Source organism: Tenrec ecaudatus, chromosome 7, assembly GCF_050624435.1.
Source record: "Tenrec ecaudatus isolate mTenEca1 chromosome 7, mTenEca1.hap1, whole genome shotgun sequence".
Lineage (NCBI taxonomy): Eukaryota > Metazoa > Chordata > Mammalia > Afrosoricida > Tenrecidae > Tenrec > Tenrec ecaudatus.
In genome coordinates, this window is record NC_134536.1 from 66,063,205 (window position 1) to 66,082,153 (window position 18,949).

General features: G+C 44.0%; 1 protein-coding gene across 1 annotated transcript in view; it reads right to left on the minus strand.

Moving 5' to 3' along the window:
* Positions 1–18,949, minus strand: part of CRYBG1 (crystallin beta-gamma domain containing 1) — a 281,201-nt gene that overhangs the window by 124,561 nt on the left and 137,691 nt on the right. The window contains exon 2 of the mRNA XM_075554713.1: positions 7,827–7,971. Within this exon, the coding sequence (XP_075410828.1) occupies positions 7,827–7,971 (145 nt within the window). The remainder of the gene's footprint in view (positions 1–7,826; positions 7,972–18,949) is intronic.

The following is an 18,949-nucleotide window of genomic DNA, read 5'->3' on the forward strand; positions in this document are numbered from 1 at the left end:
AAAATCCATTTTGAGAAAATGTGAGAAATTTGAAAGAATGAAGTCTGAATCAAAACACGAATTTGATAAAATTCAGAAATCACAGTTAAAAGGAAAAGTTATGTTTTTAGGAAAAACTCCTGCGACAATGGAAGAATCGTGCTCCCTATGGATTCATATAGAGAGTGAAGACACCCCTTTCACGCTGATGTACGGAGAGAGCTGGGGAATGACAGTGGGTTTCAGTGCTCTCTGGGTGCACAGGCCAGCCCCAGGGAGGGGTGGGGTGGATAATGAAGAGATCTGACTGATGATGAAAGCAGAAATCTGGGACAAGGTAGGCTTAAGGGCTTAGCAGACTCAATGGCACCAGCAATTTCAGATGAAGTCCCAAGGGAAAGGTGGACTGTTGGGTTCAGGTGTCCAAACTGGGGAGACAAAAGCAGTCGAAGGGAATCACTACTGAGAAGGAGTAGGATACACAGTGATCTGCTAACCTCAAGGTCAGTGGTTCAAACCCATCAGCTGCTCCACAAGACAAAGACGAGGTTATCTGCTCCCATGAAGATTTAAAGTCTCAAAACCCAAAAGGGGCCGTTCCACTCTGCCCTACTGAGTAGCTACGAGTCAGAATTGACGTGAGGGCTGCAAGCGAGGGAGTGAGATGAAGGCCGCTGTGCTCGGCCACGTGGAGGGTCTGGGAGGAGAGAAAGACTCTCGATGAGGCTGCAACAGGGAGGAGGGCACAGGGGAGGCAGTGTCATCTCCTGTGTCGTGGGCTTGCTAAAGGTTGGAATGGACTCAATGGCACCTACGATAACACAATGACAACGAATTCAGTGTAGCAAGAGTCAGATTGGTTCTACTCTTTGATTTTTAACTCTGCTTTCTGAGACTGGGGGCTGGGACGATGGGACACACAATAGAGGAGCCCAGTGATCACTGTCCATGTACTATGCCCTAGTGTGCCCCACAGGGGAGGAGGTGAGCTGGCACTACGTCCACGGGATGGAGGCAGGGATGGCAGGGAGGTGGGAGGAGGAACAAGGCTGAGGCCTCTGAAATATGTACTTTATATTGTGAGCTCTGTCTGGTGTAGGAAATGAAGGGGCACTGGGGATTGAGCATTCTAAGGAAAATCGATGAAACCACTGCAGAGAGGAAAAGGAGGAGAGAGAAATAACACGGGTGAGAAGGGAAGTGGAACAGAGGGATACATCATCTTTCAAAGTGGAGAATGGAAGTGCTAGAAAACATGGTTCTCAGCTCTAGTTCTCAACACATGCTTTCTAATTGAATTATTATGCATATTGACTAAACTAGAATAACCAGGCTGGAAGCTGCATAAACCCCACCTTGACAATTATAAGATTACTTATGCAATGAAGAAGCTGTCCGAAGAAACTGAGGCAGCTGAGACAGGGACCATCTCTTTTGGATGCTATGGGAGCGGTGCTACCAGAGCTTCACACAGCACCCCCTACAATGAGGCCAACCAACGCCAAGAGACAAGATCTGGACGACTGGCTTCTGAAGTGAGGGATACCGATTGGCCAGATTTCTCCTCTATAGATTATACTTACTTGTGGCTTTTGGCAGGGAGAGCAGGGGATTACTTTTCCTTTGAAAAGACACATTCACTCACGTGCATTAACATATGATATAAAATGGTCACTTGATTCAGGTCACTTAAAAGGAATGAAACCAAATGCTTAACCAAGTCCCCCCCCCCTTGCATTAATCTAATAATTGCTACTTCTGTTTAACCTGTCTTACTCCTTTGAACCTTGACTCAAGAATGAATGAAAATATAAGTTTCACTTGTAATCATTATTGTCATATATAGTTTTTTCTAGATTAAAGTAAGAGATTAGTATTAAAAGGGAAATAAAAGATTTATATTCTATAAACCACTATAATCTCACTAAGCTAATTGCCCTCTTTGAAGATATAAATTTTAATTAATAGCCTATAGCTCAGCATTCCTTTATTACCTGGAAATAATTTCATATAGTTGAATTGAGACATTTACATTTCCCCAAAAGAATGAAAACAGTAAATATATATAATAAATATAACACACACAAAGGCACATCCACAAAAAATAAATCTGCTCTGGCCATAGGGTCAGAGGACCCCTGGTAGCATAGCAGGTAATGCATTGGGGTCCTAACCCAAGGTCACCAGTTCGAGACCACCCCTGCTTCCAGGAGAAAGACTAGGCTTCATAGATCTGTCAAGAGTGGCCTCACCTGGGAAACCCTCCAGGGCACTCCTCCCAGTCTGCAGAGTGGCTATTCTTTGGGTCTATAGGGTTGCGTGGAAAATCTACCCAGTAGCAATTAGTTTGGTGATTTTCAGTTTTGTTCTCGTGGTGTCTTTTTAAGTCACATATGACATATAAACATGGCATTGATGTTGAGTCAATTCTGACTCACCGTGACACTGAAAGACAGAGAACTGCCCCACAGGGTTCGCAGGCTGCCACGTCGTTCTCCTGGGGAAGAGCTGGGGGGTTGGATCCGCTGACCTTGCTGTTAGCACCTGATTACTTAACCGTTCATGTGTGTGTTCCCTTAATGATACCACTTCCTTATGGCATTAAAATATCATTATTTAAAATAAGCACATCTGACTAGTATTCTTATGTAACCATTCAATGGAAAAATGTTTTGTATAAGTAAATACAAAGTCTCTGGTGATATCTAAGATATAAGTTCTAATAATATTACTTTGGTTTTGATTTATAGTTATGTATAGCTGTACTTTTTAAAAGTTGATGTAAATAAATGTTTGCAAGGCATATTGACTGTAATTATAAACCCATACTTCCATGTATACAAGTAGGTATAGTAAATATCTTATTGTAATTGATGGATTCAATATAGTATTGTCAGCACTAAGGAATGTTTTTACAGCATGTTTAAATACAGCAGCAAATACAATAACTACACAGGATTGTACAGAACAAATATAAAGAACAAATGCATTTGGGTTGTTCTGCAAAAATACAAATAGCCTAGCTTTGATGCAAAACATAAGGCTTAATCATTAGTGTGAGGAAAACAATATAATTCAGAGGAATAGATCAACTCAGGAATCTTACCAATTAATCGGCTTCTACCTGGGGGAAAATATAGGAAGGGTGGACGAAGAGAAAGATGTATAGGGGTGGAAGGTATAGGAGTGCCCTGGCACCCTGGCACAGTATTATCAACTACTCAGAATCTAAGTGAACCGATTTTTGTTTCCCAATAGTACTGGCCAAGAAGAGTGGTGGTGGTGATGGTGTACGGGGATCTTGAATTTTGAGCTGCATCAGGAGACAAAGCTTGAAACACATCAGTAGAAAGGAGAACATCTACCCCCTTGCCTCTTCACTTCCCCACCCTTCTAGAATGTCCAAAGAATGAGAAGGACTACGAGAACTGAGCGCCAGAAAACAAGAGAAGGAGACAAGGAAGCAGACAGGAGGTGAGAGAGAGGTGTGCACCAAACTGGGCTGAAACATCCACAATAGACAAATTTGAAAACTGTGACCATCAGCAGAGGGATGTACAGAAAATGGAATATTACTCAGCCATATAAAGGAATGGAATTCTGATATTTTCTACAACATAGGTGAACCCTAAAAATGTTACGCTGAGTGAGTGACATGTTAGACCTAGTAGTAGAAATACTATATGATCCAACTTACTGAAAATCTGAAATAAGTAAATACACAGAGAGAAAAGTTTGTTCATGGATACCAGGTGAGAGAGGGAGAGAATGGGAGTTGTTGCTGAAGAGCTAATTTTCTGCTTGGGGTAATGAAAACTTTTTAAAAGGGAGAGTAGTAATGGTAACACAAACAAACAAATAAACAAACCTCCCTCACTGCCATGGGGTCAATTCTGACCCAAAGCAAACCTACAGGACAGGGTAGTGTTGCCCCAGTGAGCTTTCAAGACTGTAACTCTTTATGGGAGTAGAGAGTGGAGAGCCTCCTTTCCCCTGAGGAGAGGCTGGTGATTTTGAACTGCTGACCTCATGGTTAACAGCTCAACCACCACATAACCCACTACACCACCAGGATAAATGTCATGAATGTCACCGAGCTATACTTCAAAATGGTTAAAATGAAAACCTTTTAAAAAATCATTTTATTAGGGGCTCTTATAGCTCTTATCACCATCCATCCATCCATTGTGTCAAGTACATTTGTACAGATGTTTCCATCATCATTTTCAAAACATTTTCTTTCTACTTGAGCCCTTGGTAGCCACTCATTTTCCCCCTCCCCCAGCTTCCCTCCTTCATGAACCCTTGTTAATTTATCTTTTTTTTTTTAATGTCTTACACTGAATGCTCTCTCCCTTCACCCATTTTCTGTTGTCTATCCCTCTGGGAGGGGGTTATATGTAGATCATTGCGATCGGTTTCCTCTTAAAATGAAAACCTTTTTGTTATACATATTATGCAATAAATGTAGAAAGAGAGAGCAGGAAGGGAGAGAGTAAGAAAGAGAAGAAAAAGACAAAAGGTAGATCCAGAAGTGGATCCTGAAGCCACTCCTTGTTCTAAGTACCGTGGTCATCTCTGAGGCAGCACCTGGCCGGCCCTGGGAGACAGAGGAGCCAGGACTCCAGGCTGCCTCTGCTTATTACCTGCTTCCAGTTTCTGCCCTTCGATCTGCTTTGGCTCCAATCCTCCACAGTGCCCTAGTTTATCTGTCCCTCACACCAAGCCTCTGCCTTTCTCTTGTGAACAAACTGGCCTCCTTCTTCCTGGGGCCTCTCCTGGGGGCTGCTCAGTGCCCAGTTCTCAGGCTGTCGCCTGAGGAGTAAGCTGAGAGCCCATGTCTCGCTGGGTCATCACCACTGTGAAAAGACCTGGCTAGGAATGGGCTGCCGACAGAGGAGGCCCCTGCACATCCTTCTTCTCCATCTCTCCTCAGACAATTTCTTTTTGTCCTGATCTGAATGTTGCCACAGATTGTTTCCCAGACTTACAGAACACAACATCTAACACATATCTGAACTGCACTTAATGGTTTGTTTTTATTTTCAATTATAAAAGAGAGGCATTAAAGGACAACTGTCAGAGACAAAACTGGGCTAGCCAGGGCTCACACCTAAATCCATCAGGTTTTGCTTCCAGTCATCAACTCTTATAAAGAAGAAAAACACAAAACGTGAAGGCACATTTGAAAGCAGAAGTGACAACAAACCAGGTTATTTGATGTGTCTCCCCATTACCCATGTGTGGGGTTCTCTCTTCTTTTCCCAGTTCCTCCTTACCTCCCTCTCTCTCGCCTCTCTCCCTCCCCAAGTGCCCTCCCCTCCCCCTGGCCTCATCTAAGTCTTCAAAGTCTTTTCTTTTGGTGTGGAATAATTTGTTTGCTTTATAATGATGATGTCATGAAACATTACTCTATGAGACTGACTAATTTTGTGAGCATACTACCTCCAATTTTGTCCATGCCATGAGGTCATTTTGCTTCTGGAATTTAGAGCTGATTCTTTAGTTCAACATTTCGCACAAATTACTTTTCACTCTGCTCCTTTGATGCTGTCATTGCAAGGTCCAGCACATTCTGCGTTGTTTCCCTACCTGTGCTTGTCTCGTTCTAACCAAGTACGAAATGGGAGCAACTACTCTCAGCATGTGCTTGTTCTTCCTTTTCTCTATCTCTAAGTAATTTTGTTTGTTCATTTCACAGACAGGATTACTAATGTTAATGTCTCGGGGGTGTTTCTTTGGAAGCTCTTTCGCTCCTACGCTCATTACGCGTACAGTAAGTTGTCGCAAGCAATGCACGATACAGCCTGTGGGGTCTGGCAGTTAAGCCACGGGACTAAAGCCACCATTGTCCTCGCCTCTCCTGCAGCCAAGGGAGGACCTGAAGCGTGGCTGCTCCTTCGTGAGTGAACACAGTCGGCGTGAGGGGCAGTACTCCACCTCCCACTTTGGGGACGTTAAAAAAAAAAGAAGTTACAATAAAGCTATCACGTTCTAGGTAAGCGTCTGGATATTAAGAAACAATTGCTGATATAATGCTAACTCTAAATGGCTTTCAGTAGGAAGCGGCATGAAAGCTTTGTGTAGGAGAGGACTCTCCACTCCGACTGTTGATGCCGTAGTCCTTTGTACACTTCTGAGCTAAAGCACCAGGCAGAAAACAAATTCACGATCATCGCGTCCATCCCGACTCATAGTGACCCTACAGGACAAGGCAGAACACGCCCTGTGAGTTTCTGAGAATGTAACTCTGTTTTTTTTTCTTTTTTACATCATTTTCTTGGGGGCTCGTACAACTCTTATTACAATCCATACATCTATCCATTGTGTCAGGCGCATGTGTACATTTGTTGCCTTCAGCATTCTCAAAACATTTGCTTTCGACCCGAGCCCTTGGTATTAGCTCCTCATTTTACCATCCCCCTCCTTTACCCCCTCCTTGATAATTTATAAATTATTATTTTTTGTCATATCTTACACTGTCCGACATCTCCCTTCACCCACTTTTCCGTTGTCCGTCCCCCAGGGAGGAGGTCACATGTAGATTATTGTAATTGGTTCCCCCTTTCTATCCCACCCTCAGTATCGCCACTCTTCCCACTGGTCCTGAGGGGTTCATCTGTCCTGGATTCCCTGTGTTTCCAGTTCTTATCTGTACCAGTGTCCATCCTCTGGTCTAGCTGGATTAGTAAGGTAGAATTGGGATCATGATGAGGGGGGCAGTGCACTAAAGAACTAGAAGAAAGTTGTATGTTTCACTCGTCTCCTCCCCGTACAGGAGATGCAACTCTTTATAGGAGTAGAAAACCTGTTTTTTTCCTTTTGGAGAGGCTGGTGGTTTTGAACTGCTGACTTTGCAGTTAGCAGTCCAGTGGTAACCACTGCATCACCAAGGCTCAGTATGTTTTGTTTTTGTTTTTGTAGAAAGGCCAGCAAAAATTCCCAAAATAATGAGGCAAGATACCTGAGAACAGCAAAGAAGCAAAGATTCATGTTCACCCACGGAGGCTTGCTATTGATAACTGTGATATGCTGTGACCTTGAATGTCATCTTTCACCAGCTACAGGAGATATTTATTGCAGGTTCAGTTCCAGACCACAATAAAGAGAGTCACATGAGCGTTCTGGTTTCCCAGTGCTTATAAAAGTTATGTTTACACTACAGCAGAGTGAGATGCTGTCACATTGGTGGTTCAAACCCACCAGCTTCTCTGAGAGTGAAAGATGGGGCTGCCTGCTCCTATTAACACGTACAGTCTCCAAAACCCTAAGGAGCAGTTCTAGTCTGTCCTATAGGATCACTGTGAGTCAGAATCAACTTGATGACAGTGGCTAGGCAGTCTGTTGAGTATGCAATATCATTATGAAAAAGTTTGAAATATTGTGAGAATTACCAAAGTGTAACACAGAAATACAAGGGAGCACATGCTGTGGAAAGGTAGTGCTAAGAGACTTGCCCAGTGCAGGGTGGCCATGAACCTTTAATTTGTAAGAAATGCAGTATCTGCAAAGTATAACAAAGAAAAGTAGACTATAACAAGGTAGGTCTATGCATTCTTTTTATGCCTGTTTTGCAACCAGTCAGGAGTTAGCTTCTCATTGCCACAGAGTCAATAGGACAGGGTAGAACTGCACGTGAGGTAGGACTGTAACCGGGACTATAACTCTTTACAGGGATAGAAAGCCTCAGATTTTCCCCATGGAGTGACTAGTGGTTTTGAACTGCTGACTTTGCAGGTAGCAGGTCAATGGGTAACCACTATGACACCAGGGCTCCAGGAGTTAGCTTACCGAGCTTAAATTCCTTATCCTATCCCTGGGGTCAAGCACTGGAAATGAAGCATTACCTTTTTAAGGACTCCAGACTCCGAAGATACAGATACAGGGCCAGATGCCTCATTAGTGCGGTGAAAGAACTGGGATTCCCCACAGTGCAAGGAAAATTCCTGGGACTCTTGAGCAATGTGGCCTCCATCTGCTACTTCCAAAGTTCTGTAGAGAGAAAAAACTTGGTCAACAAGCCACACAGAAGCCCACAGGCATATTTCTCCATGTATATGTCCAATCATCTAAAAGAATGAATCATTAGGCAAACTACATTAAGACTGTAGGTAATTTGATGTGGCCATAACACATTTATAAATACGCCTTGATGACATCACCATATAGCTATCAAAATTATTTTCAACTCAATGCAGAAATTAGAGGTCAATAGGTAGATGGGAGCTAGATGGGTCGATGAATAGATTTTGGCTTGAACGTAGTCAAATTTAATTTTATGGTTTCTTGATTGTGCTACTGCCATTGTTTATAAGCATTCTAGGCTAGGAAATGGAATGAGACCCATGGAAACTGAGTCGCTATGGAAACCACCGTGTTTTTACAGGTGTGCCAAGATTTCTGCCTCTAACAGGGCGTCTGTCTCTTCTGCCTGTGGGCAATGGTTGCATGTACCGTCTCTGACGGGATTCTGCCATTCACAGGTTTGGTCTTTTACAAGTTGTTGTTTTTCCATCCACCTTCCCAATTCCCCTGTTTTAAGTTTAATGTAATATTTGTTAGATTTTAAAGGGATGAGAATAATGAAGGCAAAAAAGGTTCTGGCAGACTCTGGTGGCTACCCCACGCCCAAACCATTTTTCGATTACCTCCTACATCCTCTCGCCCCTCCCCAATTCAAAATATCCTTGGTAATCATCATGGGTTTTAAAAGGTATCCACCCTTCATGTATCTCAGAATTGGCTGCTCACTGCTTCAAATTAAAAAGAAAAACCCAATGCCATCAAGTTGGTTCCAACTGATCGTGGCCTCATGTAGAATGGTGGGGAAGCTTTTTCTGCTAAGGACCACTTGGATATTTATAACATCATTCATGGGCCATACTGGCCAAAGTTTAATTAACTCACCCCTAAGGTGATGGCTAGAATGGCTTCAGTTTGGTGAGACGTGTGATGCTAACTGATATTGCTAATTTAGTAGGCCATTCCTGCTAAACCTTGATAGGATCATATGCTGCCATCTTTTCCCCATGGAGTGTCTAGTGGGTTTGAACCTCCTACCTTGGAATTAGCAGTCCAATACCTACCAGACAGACCCATTAGGGCTTCTCAGTGCCACTACCTTCAAGTAGTCAATCATAAATGATCTAAACATGGTGGCCCAAATACCCTTATAGTGATTTATTTAGGCATACGACTATACATATATCTTGCTCTTAGAACCACACTGATTTTTGTTTCCCTGTGTTAGTGTGTTATGTGTTAGGCTGCCAACCACAAGGTCAGCAGTTTGAATGCACCAACTGCTCCTTAGGAGAATGATGAGGCTTTCTGCTTCTGTAAAGATTTACAGTCTTGGAAACCCACAAAAGTAGCTCTACTCTGTCCTTTCGTGTCACTAGGAGTTGGGATCCAGTTGGTGAGTCTATGCATGTGCGTGTGCATGCAGTACTCTATCCTATTTACCTGTTCCATAGATGTGTGGGATGTCTCCTGAAGGTCTCCCTTAAAAGGAGACCTTCAAGAAGTGACAGGGTCAAGACTGCATGTCATGGCTATGACATCCACCTTAGGGCCACGCTGGACATCAACTTATGGAGAACAGACTGTGGACAGCAGAGCAAAACTATGAGAGCAAACTGGGTCTTTCAATTCACCAGCGAGCAGCTGAATGACCCTTCCTGGCCTGCTCTATCTCTGGAGTTCTTGTTATGTTAGATAATAAATGCCCTGTTCCCCAAGCTGCTTTGATTTGGAGGGGGTGTTCTCTGTTACCTGTGGGGGAACACTTTTAAGTCATACAAGGGTTGACAGATTTCTCCAATATATAACTAAGGTGGGGCTAAAGGTACTGGTGCAGAATATGGCTTTGGATGAAGGATGTCAATGAAATGGAAAGAGGACCACAATCGGAGGTTTTGATGCTTTGCAGAAGGTAGAGAAGTTTCAGTGCAGTTTCCACAATGTGTCTGTCAGGAATAAAAATAGACAGACCAAAATATTAACCCTTTAGAGAGGTAGGGAAACAAAAAAGTCAATGTGGTAATACAGCAAAAGAGATATATACAAAATACCACCATTCAGTTGATGCCAACTCATCATGACCATACAGAGCAGGGACCAGGCCGTAATTTTTTTTTTAATGTAAATGTTTTATTAGGGTCTCATACAACTCTTATCACAATCCATACATACATCAATTGTGTAAAACACATTTGTACATTCATTGCCCTCATCATTTTCAAAACATTTGCTCTCCACTTAAGCCCCTGGCATCAGGTCCTCATTTTCCCCCACCCTGCCCGTTGATAATTTATAAATTATTATTTTGTCATATCTTTCCCTGTCTGATGTCTCCCTTCACCCCCTTTTCTGTTGTTCATCCCCCAGGGAGGAGGTCACATGTATGTAGATCCTTGTAATTGGTCCCCCAGGCCGTAATCTTACAGACAGACTGCTGCATCTTTCTCCCTGTGGAGTGGCGGCGAAGGGGATCGAACCGCCGACCTTGCCTTTAGCATTGAAGTGCTTAACAGCTATACTACCAGGTTCCATATTATTTGGGTCACTGTCTTATACATCTTTGTGGATTTTAAAAATAGTTTAATTGGCATGAACTACATATATCATACAATTTAGTCATTCAATCATCTTAAGAAGAGTTGTGCCATCATCACCACAATCAACTTCCGAACGTTTTCTCCTACTCACTCTTAGTTCTCTCCCCATCCCCAACCTCCCCTGCCACGCCCCTAGCTAATTATTAATCCAGTTTCTGTCTCTATAGCTTTAGCTATCCTGGATTACATCTTAGTTTCAGTTTCTTTAAAAAAAAGCTTTTGTCATACTATAAAAACATGAAGGCATATCAGCAGCAATCTATTTCTTTTCACTTTGCCTCCAATTTTGTGCTATAAAAGTAATACATGCACAGCATAAAAGCAATTTAATCTGAATTTAAATAGGAAAGAATCTCTCTAGCTCACATTAGCTTCATTCTGCAGAAATAACCACAGCTAACAGTCTTCTTCCTGCAACATTTTAAGCTTGTACACGTGTAAAAATCCATTTCGTCGCTTTCAAAGAACATGCTGGAGTTTATCCTGCAGGCAGGTCTCTCCTGGGAAGGTTAAAAATGGTAACAGGAAGTGGTAGACAGATCGCTCCAGAGAATTTAGGTAACAGCTGCACAGTGTCTTGCCAGTTGAGTGAGAAGGTGGTATGTTCTTGCCAAGAATGTCTCTTTGATCAGGGCCTGTTTGCCACTGGCTTAACCCACAGGGTTCACCTTGTCTTCCTCCCCACAAATACTCTAAGAGAATCAGCAAGGAGAAGGGCACTAGGACTGGAAACCTTATTCTAACGACTGCAATCTTACACACTGTAAAAGCAAATCAGCAATGTATAAGAAGTTTGTGCCCGCTACACTTCATCCCTCTTGGTAAAAAAACATTAGTGCCTATTGACTCAAGAGCCTGCGGGAGATAGAGTGATCTAGATGTTCTTCCCAATGCAAGCTTTATCTTGCTAGAGGTGGGCACCCGAAAGGAGTGACATCTTTCTGTAAGATAGGTAGACATCATGTACTGAAAAGCTGGGGCATGCTCTATGTTCATATAGCTCGTGCTTGTGACCTAACCCTTGACTAGTCCAGAAGCCTTTACACGGCAAGGAACAAAAACACTAAAGCCTAGCCGCCAGCGAATTTCATCATCACACATGAAACAGAGGGATGAGGGAGCCGGTTTATTGCAGGGGTCTTTTCATCAAGAACCCAGGGCTTTCTGTCTTTACGCTTTGCCATAATGAGCAAGGGCTAGTGCCCAGCAGGCTCATGATAGCCAGTCACCATCTAGACGTGAAAACGGGGTTCTAGAAAGAAGGTGGCAGGTGGCATTGGATTTTGTTGTGTCGCAGTATCTCTCTTGAAACATATGCCCACCTTGTAGAGCTGGGTTTCTGTATATATGTGTACACACACACACACACTCATGCTTGAATTTCCAAAGTAGAAACTTCCCTATCTTGGCCTCATTCTAGGTTTTACCCAGGAAACCTACATGTCCTACTGATTTTGGGAGAAACTAGTAAGACTTCCAAGCTATCCAAGGCCTCAAAAAGTTCATGGAAAAAATGAAATCAATAGAAAAATGGACTTTGTGTAGCCCCCTTGTACATGCTTAGAGTCTTGATGCCCCAGGTGGGAGGATGCTCAGGGCATGGAGTGGGGAGCAGCTCCGTCTACCAATGGCCAGAGGAATGGCAGGACTCGTCCAGGTTGTTCCAGGGAAGGTCCTTACTTCACCCCTAATTCTGAAACAGGAAATGCTGGCTGTGTGTGGTAGATGCAATAACCTCTGACTTCCTTTGAGGGAGGAGGAGGTACTGGTTGACTTCCTTGTCCTTGTGACCTAGATCCAGGCAGTAGCGCTATGCCCCGGGCACCAGATGCCATTGTTTCCTGGTTTGCGCCAGGACTTGGACTGAGGGGAGAAGAGAGGCCATGGACTAGGTGGACTCAGAGGGCTTCCCACGCAGAGCTCAATCTCAGGTCAGCTTCTCACTCCAGCCCATCTATCTCACCCACACCCACACCCACACCCATCTATGGTCCCATTAGCATTTTCTAATTCCTCTCATGAGGGTCAGTCACAAACTTACTGGTCAAACTTGTCTTCTAGAATTAAATCTTGGCTGACATTAAAACCAGACGAGTTGCTATTAAGTCAATTCCCATGCATCGGCAACCACATGTGCATCAGAGTAGGACTCCACTTGAGAGACCTGTTGGTGGCTGTGACCTTTTAGAAGTAAACAACCAGGCATTTCTTCTGAGGTGCTTTTGGGTGGATTCGAACTGCCAACCTTTCCATTGTTACACGAGCACTTAGCCATTTGCATCACATCAAAATAATACAAAAGGCTTCAAAAATGTGCGAAAATGAAAATATAATGGAATTTTTCCCAGGTATTTTTTGCAGTCCCCTCCCCCAGTAGACTTGGAATCATGCTGGAGAATCTTTAGGATTAGAGCGATCTGGAGAGCAGAGGATTCTGTTCAATCCTTGAGAGCTAATGGGCTTGGTGCCCATTGCCCCTTCTTTCCCACCAGTTACTCCCATTTGCAATTTATCTGCCTTGCACCTGTCCTGCCATTGTACTTTGGAAGCAGATCGCTTGTTATTGTCGATCTTACATGTTCATAAAGAGAAACTTTGCCCTAGGATAGAATATACCCAATGTCTGATTCAGAAGGTAACTTTGTAGACTTGGAGTTGATGGAAGACTTTCGGGGGATGTGATGGTGTGGTTGTTTTGCATGCTGGGAGGGCATACATTTGAGGGAAGCAAAGGTAATTCAAAAGTGGTGGCAGCCGTACATCAACAGCGACCTGCCATAAACTGAAGCCAGATTCAGAAAAGACTATGGAATGAGGGGTATCAGTGCTGACATCGGGGGGATCTTTGCAGAGACTACCAGAATGGTGTTTACCTGCATTTTGTTGACTGTACACACGTTCATTAGGCTGTGTAGACTGTAACAAACGATGGGTAACAATGCAAAGAATGGGACTCCAGAACACTTGTGTTCATGTGTCACCTTTATATAGATCAGAAGGCAGCCATTTGAATAGAACAAGGGGGTACTACCTGGCTTAGACTCAGGAAAGGGAGGCACCAAGGCTGTATCCTTTGCCCTGAATTGAATTCTAATACTTAGGTTTGTTGAAGGTCATGGTTTACAGTGAAGCTGTAATTCCATTTTCCACCTTGACGATGACCATTAAATGGCAAGTAAAAAGCTTTGTCCTCAGGCAGAATTTGTCTGAAAAATTACAGCTTCTTTACCCATCCCAAAGGGGACTTACCTGGGAACGCTCTTAGTGGACATCGGGGTACCAAGCACACATGCTACTGAGTCAAACCCCAGACTATCAAGCAGCCAGTGGATGAAGGATCTCAGAACCAATCCTGTAAGGATTTCTAAAGTGCAATTGCCTTAGAAAGGGACGAACTGAGCTGCTACCAGTCATAATTTTGTAATGATTTCATTTTTCACGTTCTATGAGTCACATGGCTGTCAATCCTTGGGACACAATTGTGGCCTCATGCTGATGATCCCCCTTATCAGGAAGGTCTTTGTCCTGTTTCAGATTTTAAAAGGGTCGCTATAAAATAAATTTGAATTTAGGGTCTTTTCCCTCGGAAACATTTTGGTCTAATTGGCAGGATCCAAAATTGTCTTTCACAGCAGGATTCCTCCGGGTGGAGGACTAGAAGAGGTTCCAATAAAGGCGTGTTTTCCCCACTGGTTTCCATGGAGTCAGGGTCACCTATGAAGGAAGTCCTGGGGGAGTTTTGAGCCCTATGTTTCAGTGTGGCTCTCCAAGACCCTCATTGAATCCTATCAAGCCCTGCTGTGTGGTGTTCTTCTGTTTCGTTTGTGTAAGCGCTATTAAGGCTAACATCTCTCTGGCTGTTTTCTGGCAAGTGTCTCCCGAGGTGAAGGTAGAAACAGCTTTGGTATTCCATTGCAGGATCCAGGAAAAATAACGTGTAAACTTGTAAGAAACTAAAATTATATTCTAGGATGTAGCTCTTGCATGTGACTCAAGATTGTATTTTAGTACTAATTGAAGTATTTAATTATGTGCAGATTTATAAGTTTCAAGAGAGATGCCCACACTTGTGCTTCACCTAGTTTGGACATCAGGAGGGACAGGTCCCTGGAGAAGGACACCATGCTGGGTAAAGCGGAGGGCCAGCAAAGAGGAGGAAACCCTGCAACGAGATGGACTGACACAGTGGCTACAACAATGGGCTCAAACACAGCAATAATTGTGAGAATGGAGAGGACCTGGCAGTGTTTTATTTTGTTGCGTGTAGTTGGTACCCACTTGATAACGCCTAACAACAAGGAACAGAACATTATGGGCTGAGTTGTAATTCCCCAGTGTGTATGATAAATCATCTTATTTGGTGGTCCCATGTGTGTCAGGGTAGTACTTTGTACCACAACCGCTGTTTTTCCTAAAGCAGGTAACCAGATCTTTCTTCCAAGGCACCTGAGGAAATCTCATCTTCCAAACTTCCAGTTTTGGAATCTCTGGGTGGCATCAAGGGTCAATGTGCTTGGCTACTAGTCAAAATTTGGCGTTATGAGTCCAACTTATGATGCACATGACATGAGATATCTCAGAAGACGGGCTGGAAGGAGGCCAGCTCCGCTCTGCCGGGGGCGGGGAGGGGGGGACCTGAGGAGAACTGGGTCAAGCAAGCTCAGAGGCTCAAGTGCACAGTGAGATGTTCAAGTCGGAATGATAGTTTTGCTTGAAGACAAGAATAGTCTCCCTGCCTAGAAGTCAGCCTTAGAAAATGCTTGACACACACAGGTCAGCTAGAAAGTGTGCTAATTGTGCTTGGCACACACACAGGTCAGCTAGAAAGTGTGCTAATTGTCTTTCCACAGGGGAATGTTTAGTTGGTGTCCTAGTGACCAGGCTGCAGGCTTTCATCAGAAAAGCTAAGCATGGCTGTCTGGGAAGAAATGTAAGACGAGGAACAGAATGGGCACCATGTGCTCTTACTAAAGGACAGCAACCTCTTGGGTTGAAACCGAACAAAATCACACACACACACACACACACACACACACACACACACACACACACATACACACACCCTCACTCCGTGGATTTGCTGTTGATAATCTTTGGTACTTTCCTTTCACAGCGCTGATATTGTGCTGCCAGACGGAACTCAAGATTTATGAATCGAGCTTCCGCTCGGCTTTGCCAGTCCATTTGTGCTTTATGTTTCTTTTTTATTGGGTTTCCTGTAGAAAAACGGACTGCCCTTCCCACTGAGGAGTAAACTGAGAGCAAAAATCCAATAATGACAACATTGTTCTGCCTGCACAGGTTCCAAAAGAGCCACACGGCTACTCCCCTGCATAAATCCACGCTGTGTGAGGCCTGAACGTGACACAATCAGGGGTCCCCTTTTAATAAGAGAAGAAAATCATCTTACAACAGAAAAGTGGGTGAAGGGAGATGTTGGACAGTGCAAGATATTACAAAATAATAATTTATAAATTATCAAGGGCTCATGAGAGAGGAGGGAAAGGGGAGGGAGGGGGGAAATGAGGAGCTGATGCCAGGGGCTTAAGTGGAGAGCAAATGTTTTGAGAATGATGAGGGCAATGAATGTACAAATGTGCTTTACACAATTGATGTATGTATGGACTGTGATAAGGGTTGTATGATTTAAAAAAAACATGCTATATAAAAAAAAGCATCTTACTTTTCAAAATCGATAGAAGTAGTTCCTCTCCTAAGGCCTTAGAAGTAGCCTGGAAGCTGAAACTTCCTCCGAATCTATCTTGAGCTTTTCCTCTTGTCGGTCTACCTGATTCCAAGTTGTTCCTCAAGCATCTTAAGATGTGCAGCCCTCCACCCCTCCTGCCCCCCAGCAAAAAAAAAAAAGATATGCAGCCCAATATATTGGGCAGCTTACATGGAATTCTTGTCCCCAATGCTCGCTTCACCAGAAACGTCCCAGTAAAGCATGGGCTTTAAGTTTAGGCATCGGCTCCAAGTTGATGCTGCACTGCCCTCTGTCGTCCACTCAGAGAATTAAGAGTGCCTTCAACAGAGCCTCCCCAAACTCCAAATCACTGCCAAGGGGTCGATGTTGATTCATAGCGACCCTGTAGGACAGGGTAGAACTGGCCCTGTGGGTTTCCAAGACCGTATCTCACTACAGGAGTGGAAAAGCCTCGACTTTTCCCCTTGTGGTTCTGGTGGTTTTGAACTTGTAGTTAGCAGAAAGCTTTTAACTCACCGCCACACAACACTGCTTAGGTGTAACTGGCAAGTGGTAGCTCACTACCATTTGCTGAGCAACTTTGATCCTGCCAACATCAGACCCTGTATCAGACTGCTGACAGAGAGCCAGGTAACTCTAGACCCAGGAAGGCCCACAGGATTACCGGATGCAGCCCCCTCATTTCAGAGTAAACGACACCTCAGCCCTAAGAAACCACAGCACCGACAGCTTTCTGCCAGCTGGTCTTGTATGTGCGTAGAGGGCCACAAAGAGACACCGAATGGCAGCATGGGGGCACAACCAAGCAAAACTGGCCCATCTGCAGAAACAACAACAAAAACAATCCGTCAATTTCCTTTGGAAAAACCAAGGGTTTCCACAGACTTCAGATTCTATGTTGTCTTTATACTTTTCTCACAAGAGTAAATAACATCTAGAACGCACACAGACATCAGAGCTGAACCAGCCGGCCATTAGCTGTGTGACCTTGGGACAGTTACTTCCATTCTCTAAGCCTCAGTTTTCTCATCTGCAAAAGGAGGTCACGATAGATTAGGTATTAAATGTTGTCGTACAATCTATTATGGTACACAGCAAACACTCTGTAAGCATCAGCTAGCATAACTGTGCACATGGATGTCAGTGAACATTTCTTGAACAGTCACTTATTTGGCGTGATGGAAGGGGCCCTGGCAGCACAGTGGTTAAAGGGCTTGCTTGTTAACAGGAAGGTCAGCTGTTTGAGCCCACCCGCAGCTCTGTGAGAGAAAAGGCCTGGGAACAGCCCCTCCAAGGATGAGAAGCAGTGGTTCTGCCGCGATCCTTTCGTACAGTCCCTCATGTGGTGGAGACCCCCAACCATAACATTATTTTCATTGCTATTCCATCACTGTCATTTTGCTACTGTTATGACTCGGGGACCCCTGTGAAAGGATCGTTCGACCTCCAAATGGGTCGCGCCCCACAGGTTGAGACCCGCTGGATTAGCAGCTTGGCACCCCTGTGAGGCAGTGTGAGCTCAATGGCACCCAGCAGCAGACATGGGTAGTACTTTGGGCTGGCGTATTTATCAGCATCAGATATGAAGTGACAGAGAAAAGAGAACATGAGAGATAGAGAACGCCTCTAAGATCAGGTAGTGATCGTCATCTCACTTTACAGGTGAGCTCATTGTACAAGTCACATGGCTAACTGTGACGCTTGTTAAATATGCATAGGATTTCATTGGTGCTCTTACAGCTCTTATCCCGATCCTTACGTTCTTCCATTGTGTCGAGCACATCTGTGCATGTTTCCATCATCACTTTAAAAATCATTTTATTAGGGGCTCATACAGCTCTTATCACAATATATAAACATCCCTTGTGTCAAGCACATTAGTACATATATTGCCATCGTCATTTTCAAAACATTTTCTTTCTACTTGAGCCCTTGGTATCAGCTCATTTTCCGCCTCCCACACTCTCCCTCTATCCCTCCCTTCCTCATGAACCCTTGATAATTTTTTTTTCATGTCTTACTGACCAATGTCTCCCTTTGCCCACTTTTCTGTTGTCTGTCCCCCTGGGAAGGGGCTATATGTAGATCATTGTGATTGGTTTTCACTTTCTCCCCCACCACCCCATCTTCCCCTTTCCCTCCTGGTATGGCTACTCTCCTTATTGGGCCTGAGGGATTCATCTGTCCTGGATTCCCTGTGTTTCCAGCTCTTATCTGTACCCGTGTATATGCTCTGGTCTAGCCAGATTTATTAAGTAGAATTGGAGTCACGACAGTTTGGGTGGGGATGGGGGTAGGAGCATTAAAGAACTAGAGGAAAGTTGTATGTTTCATCGGTGCTCTACTGCACCAACTGGTTCGTCTCTTCCTTGTGACCCTTCTGTAAGGGGATGTCCAAATGTCTACCGATGGGCTAACTGTAACTCTTCACGGGAGTAGAAAGCCTTGTCTTTCTCCCAAGACGCGGCTGTTGGTTTTGAACTGCTGATGCTGCTGTTAGCAACCCAAGGCAGAATCACTATGTGATGTAGTGGGTTACCCATTGTGCTACAAACCACACAGTCATCAGTTTGAAACCACCAGCCGCTCCATGGGAGAAAGACGAAACTTTCTGCTCTAGTAAAGAATTACAACCTCGGAAACC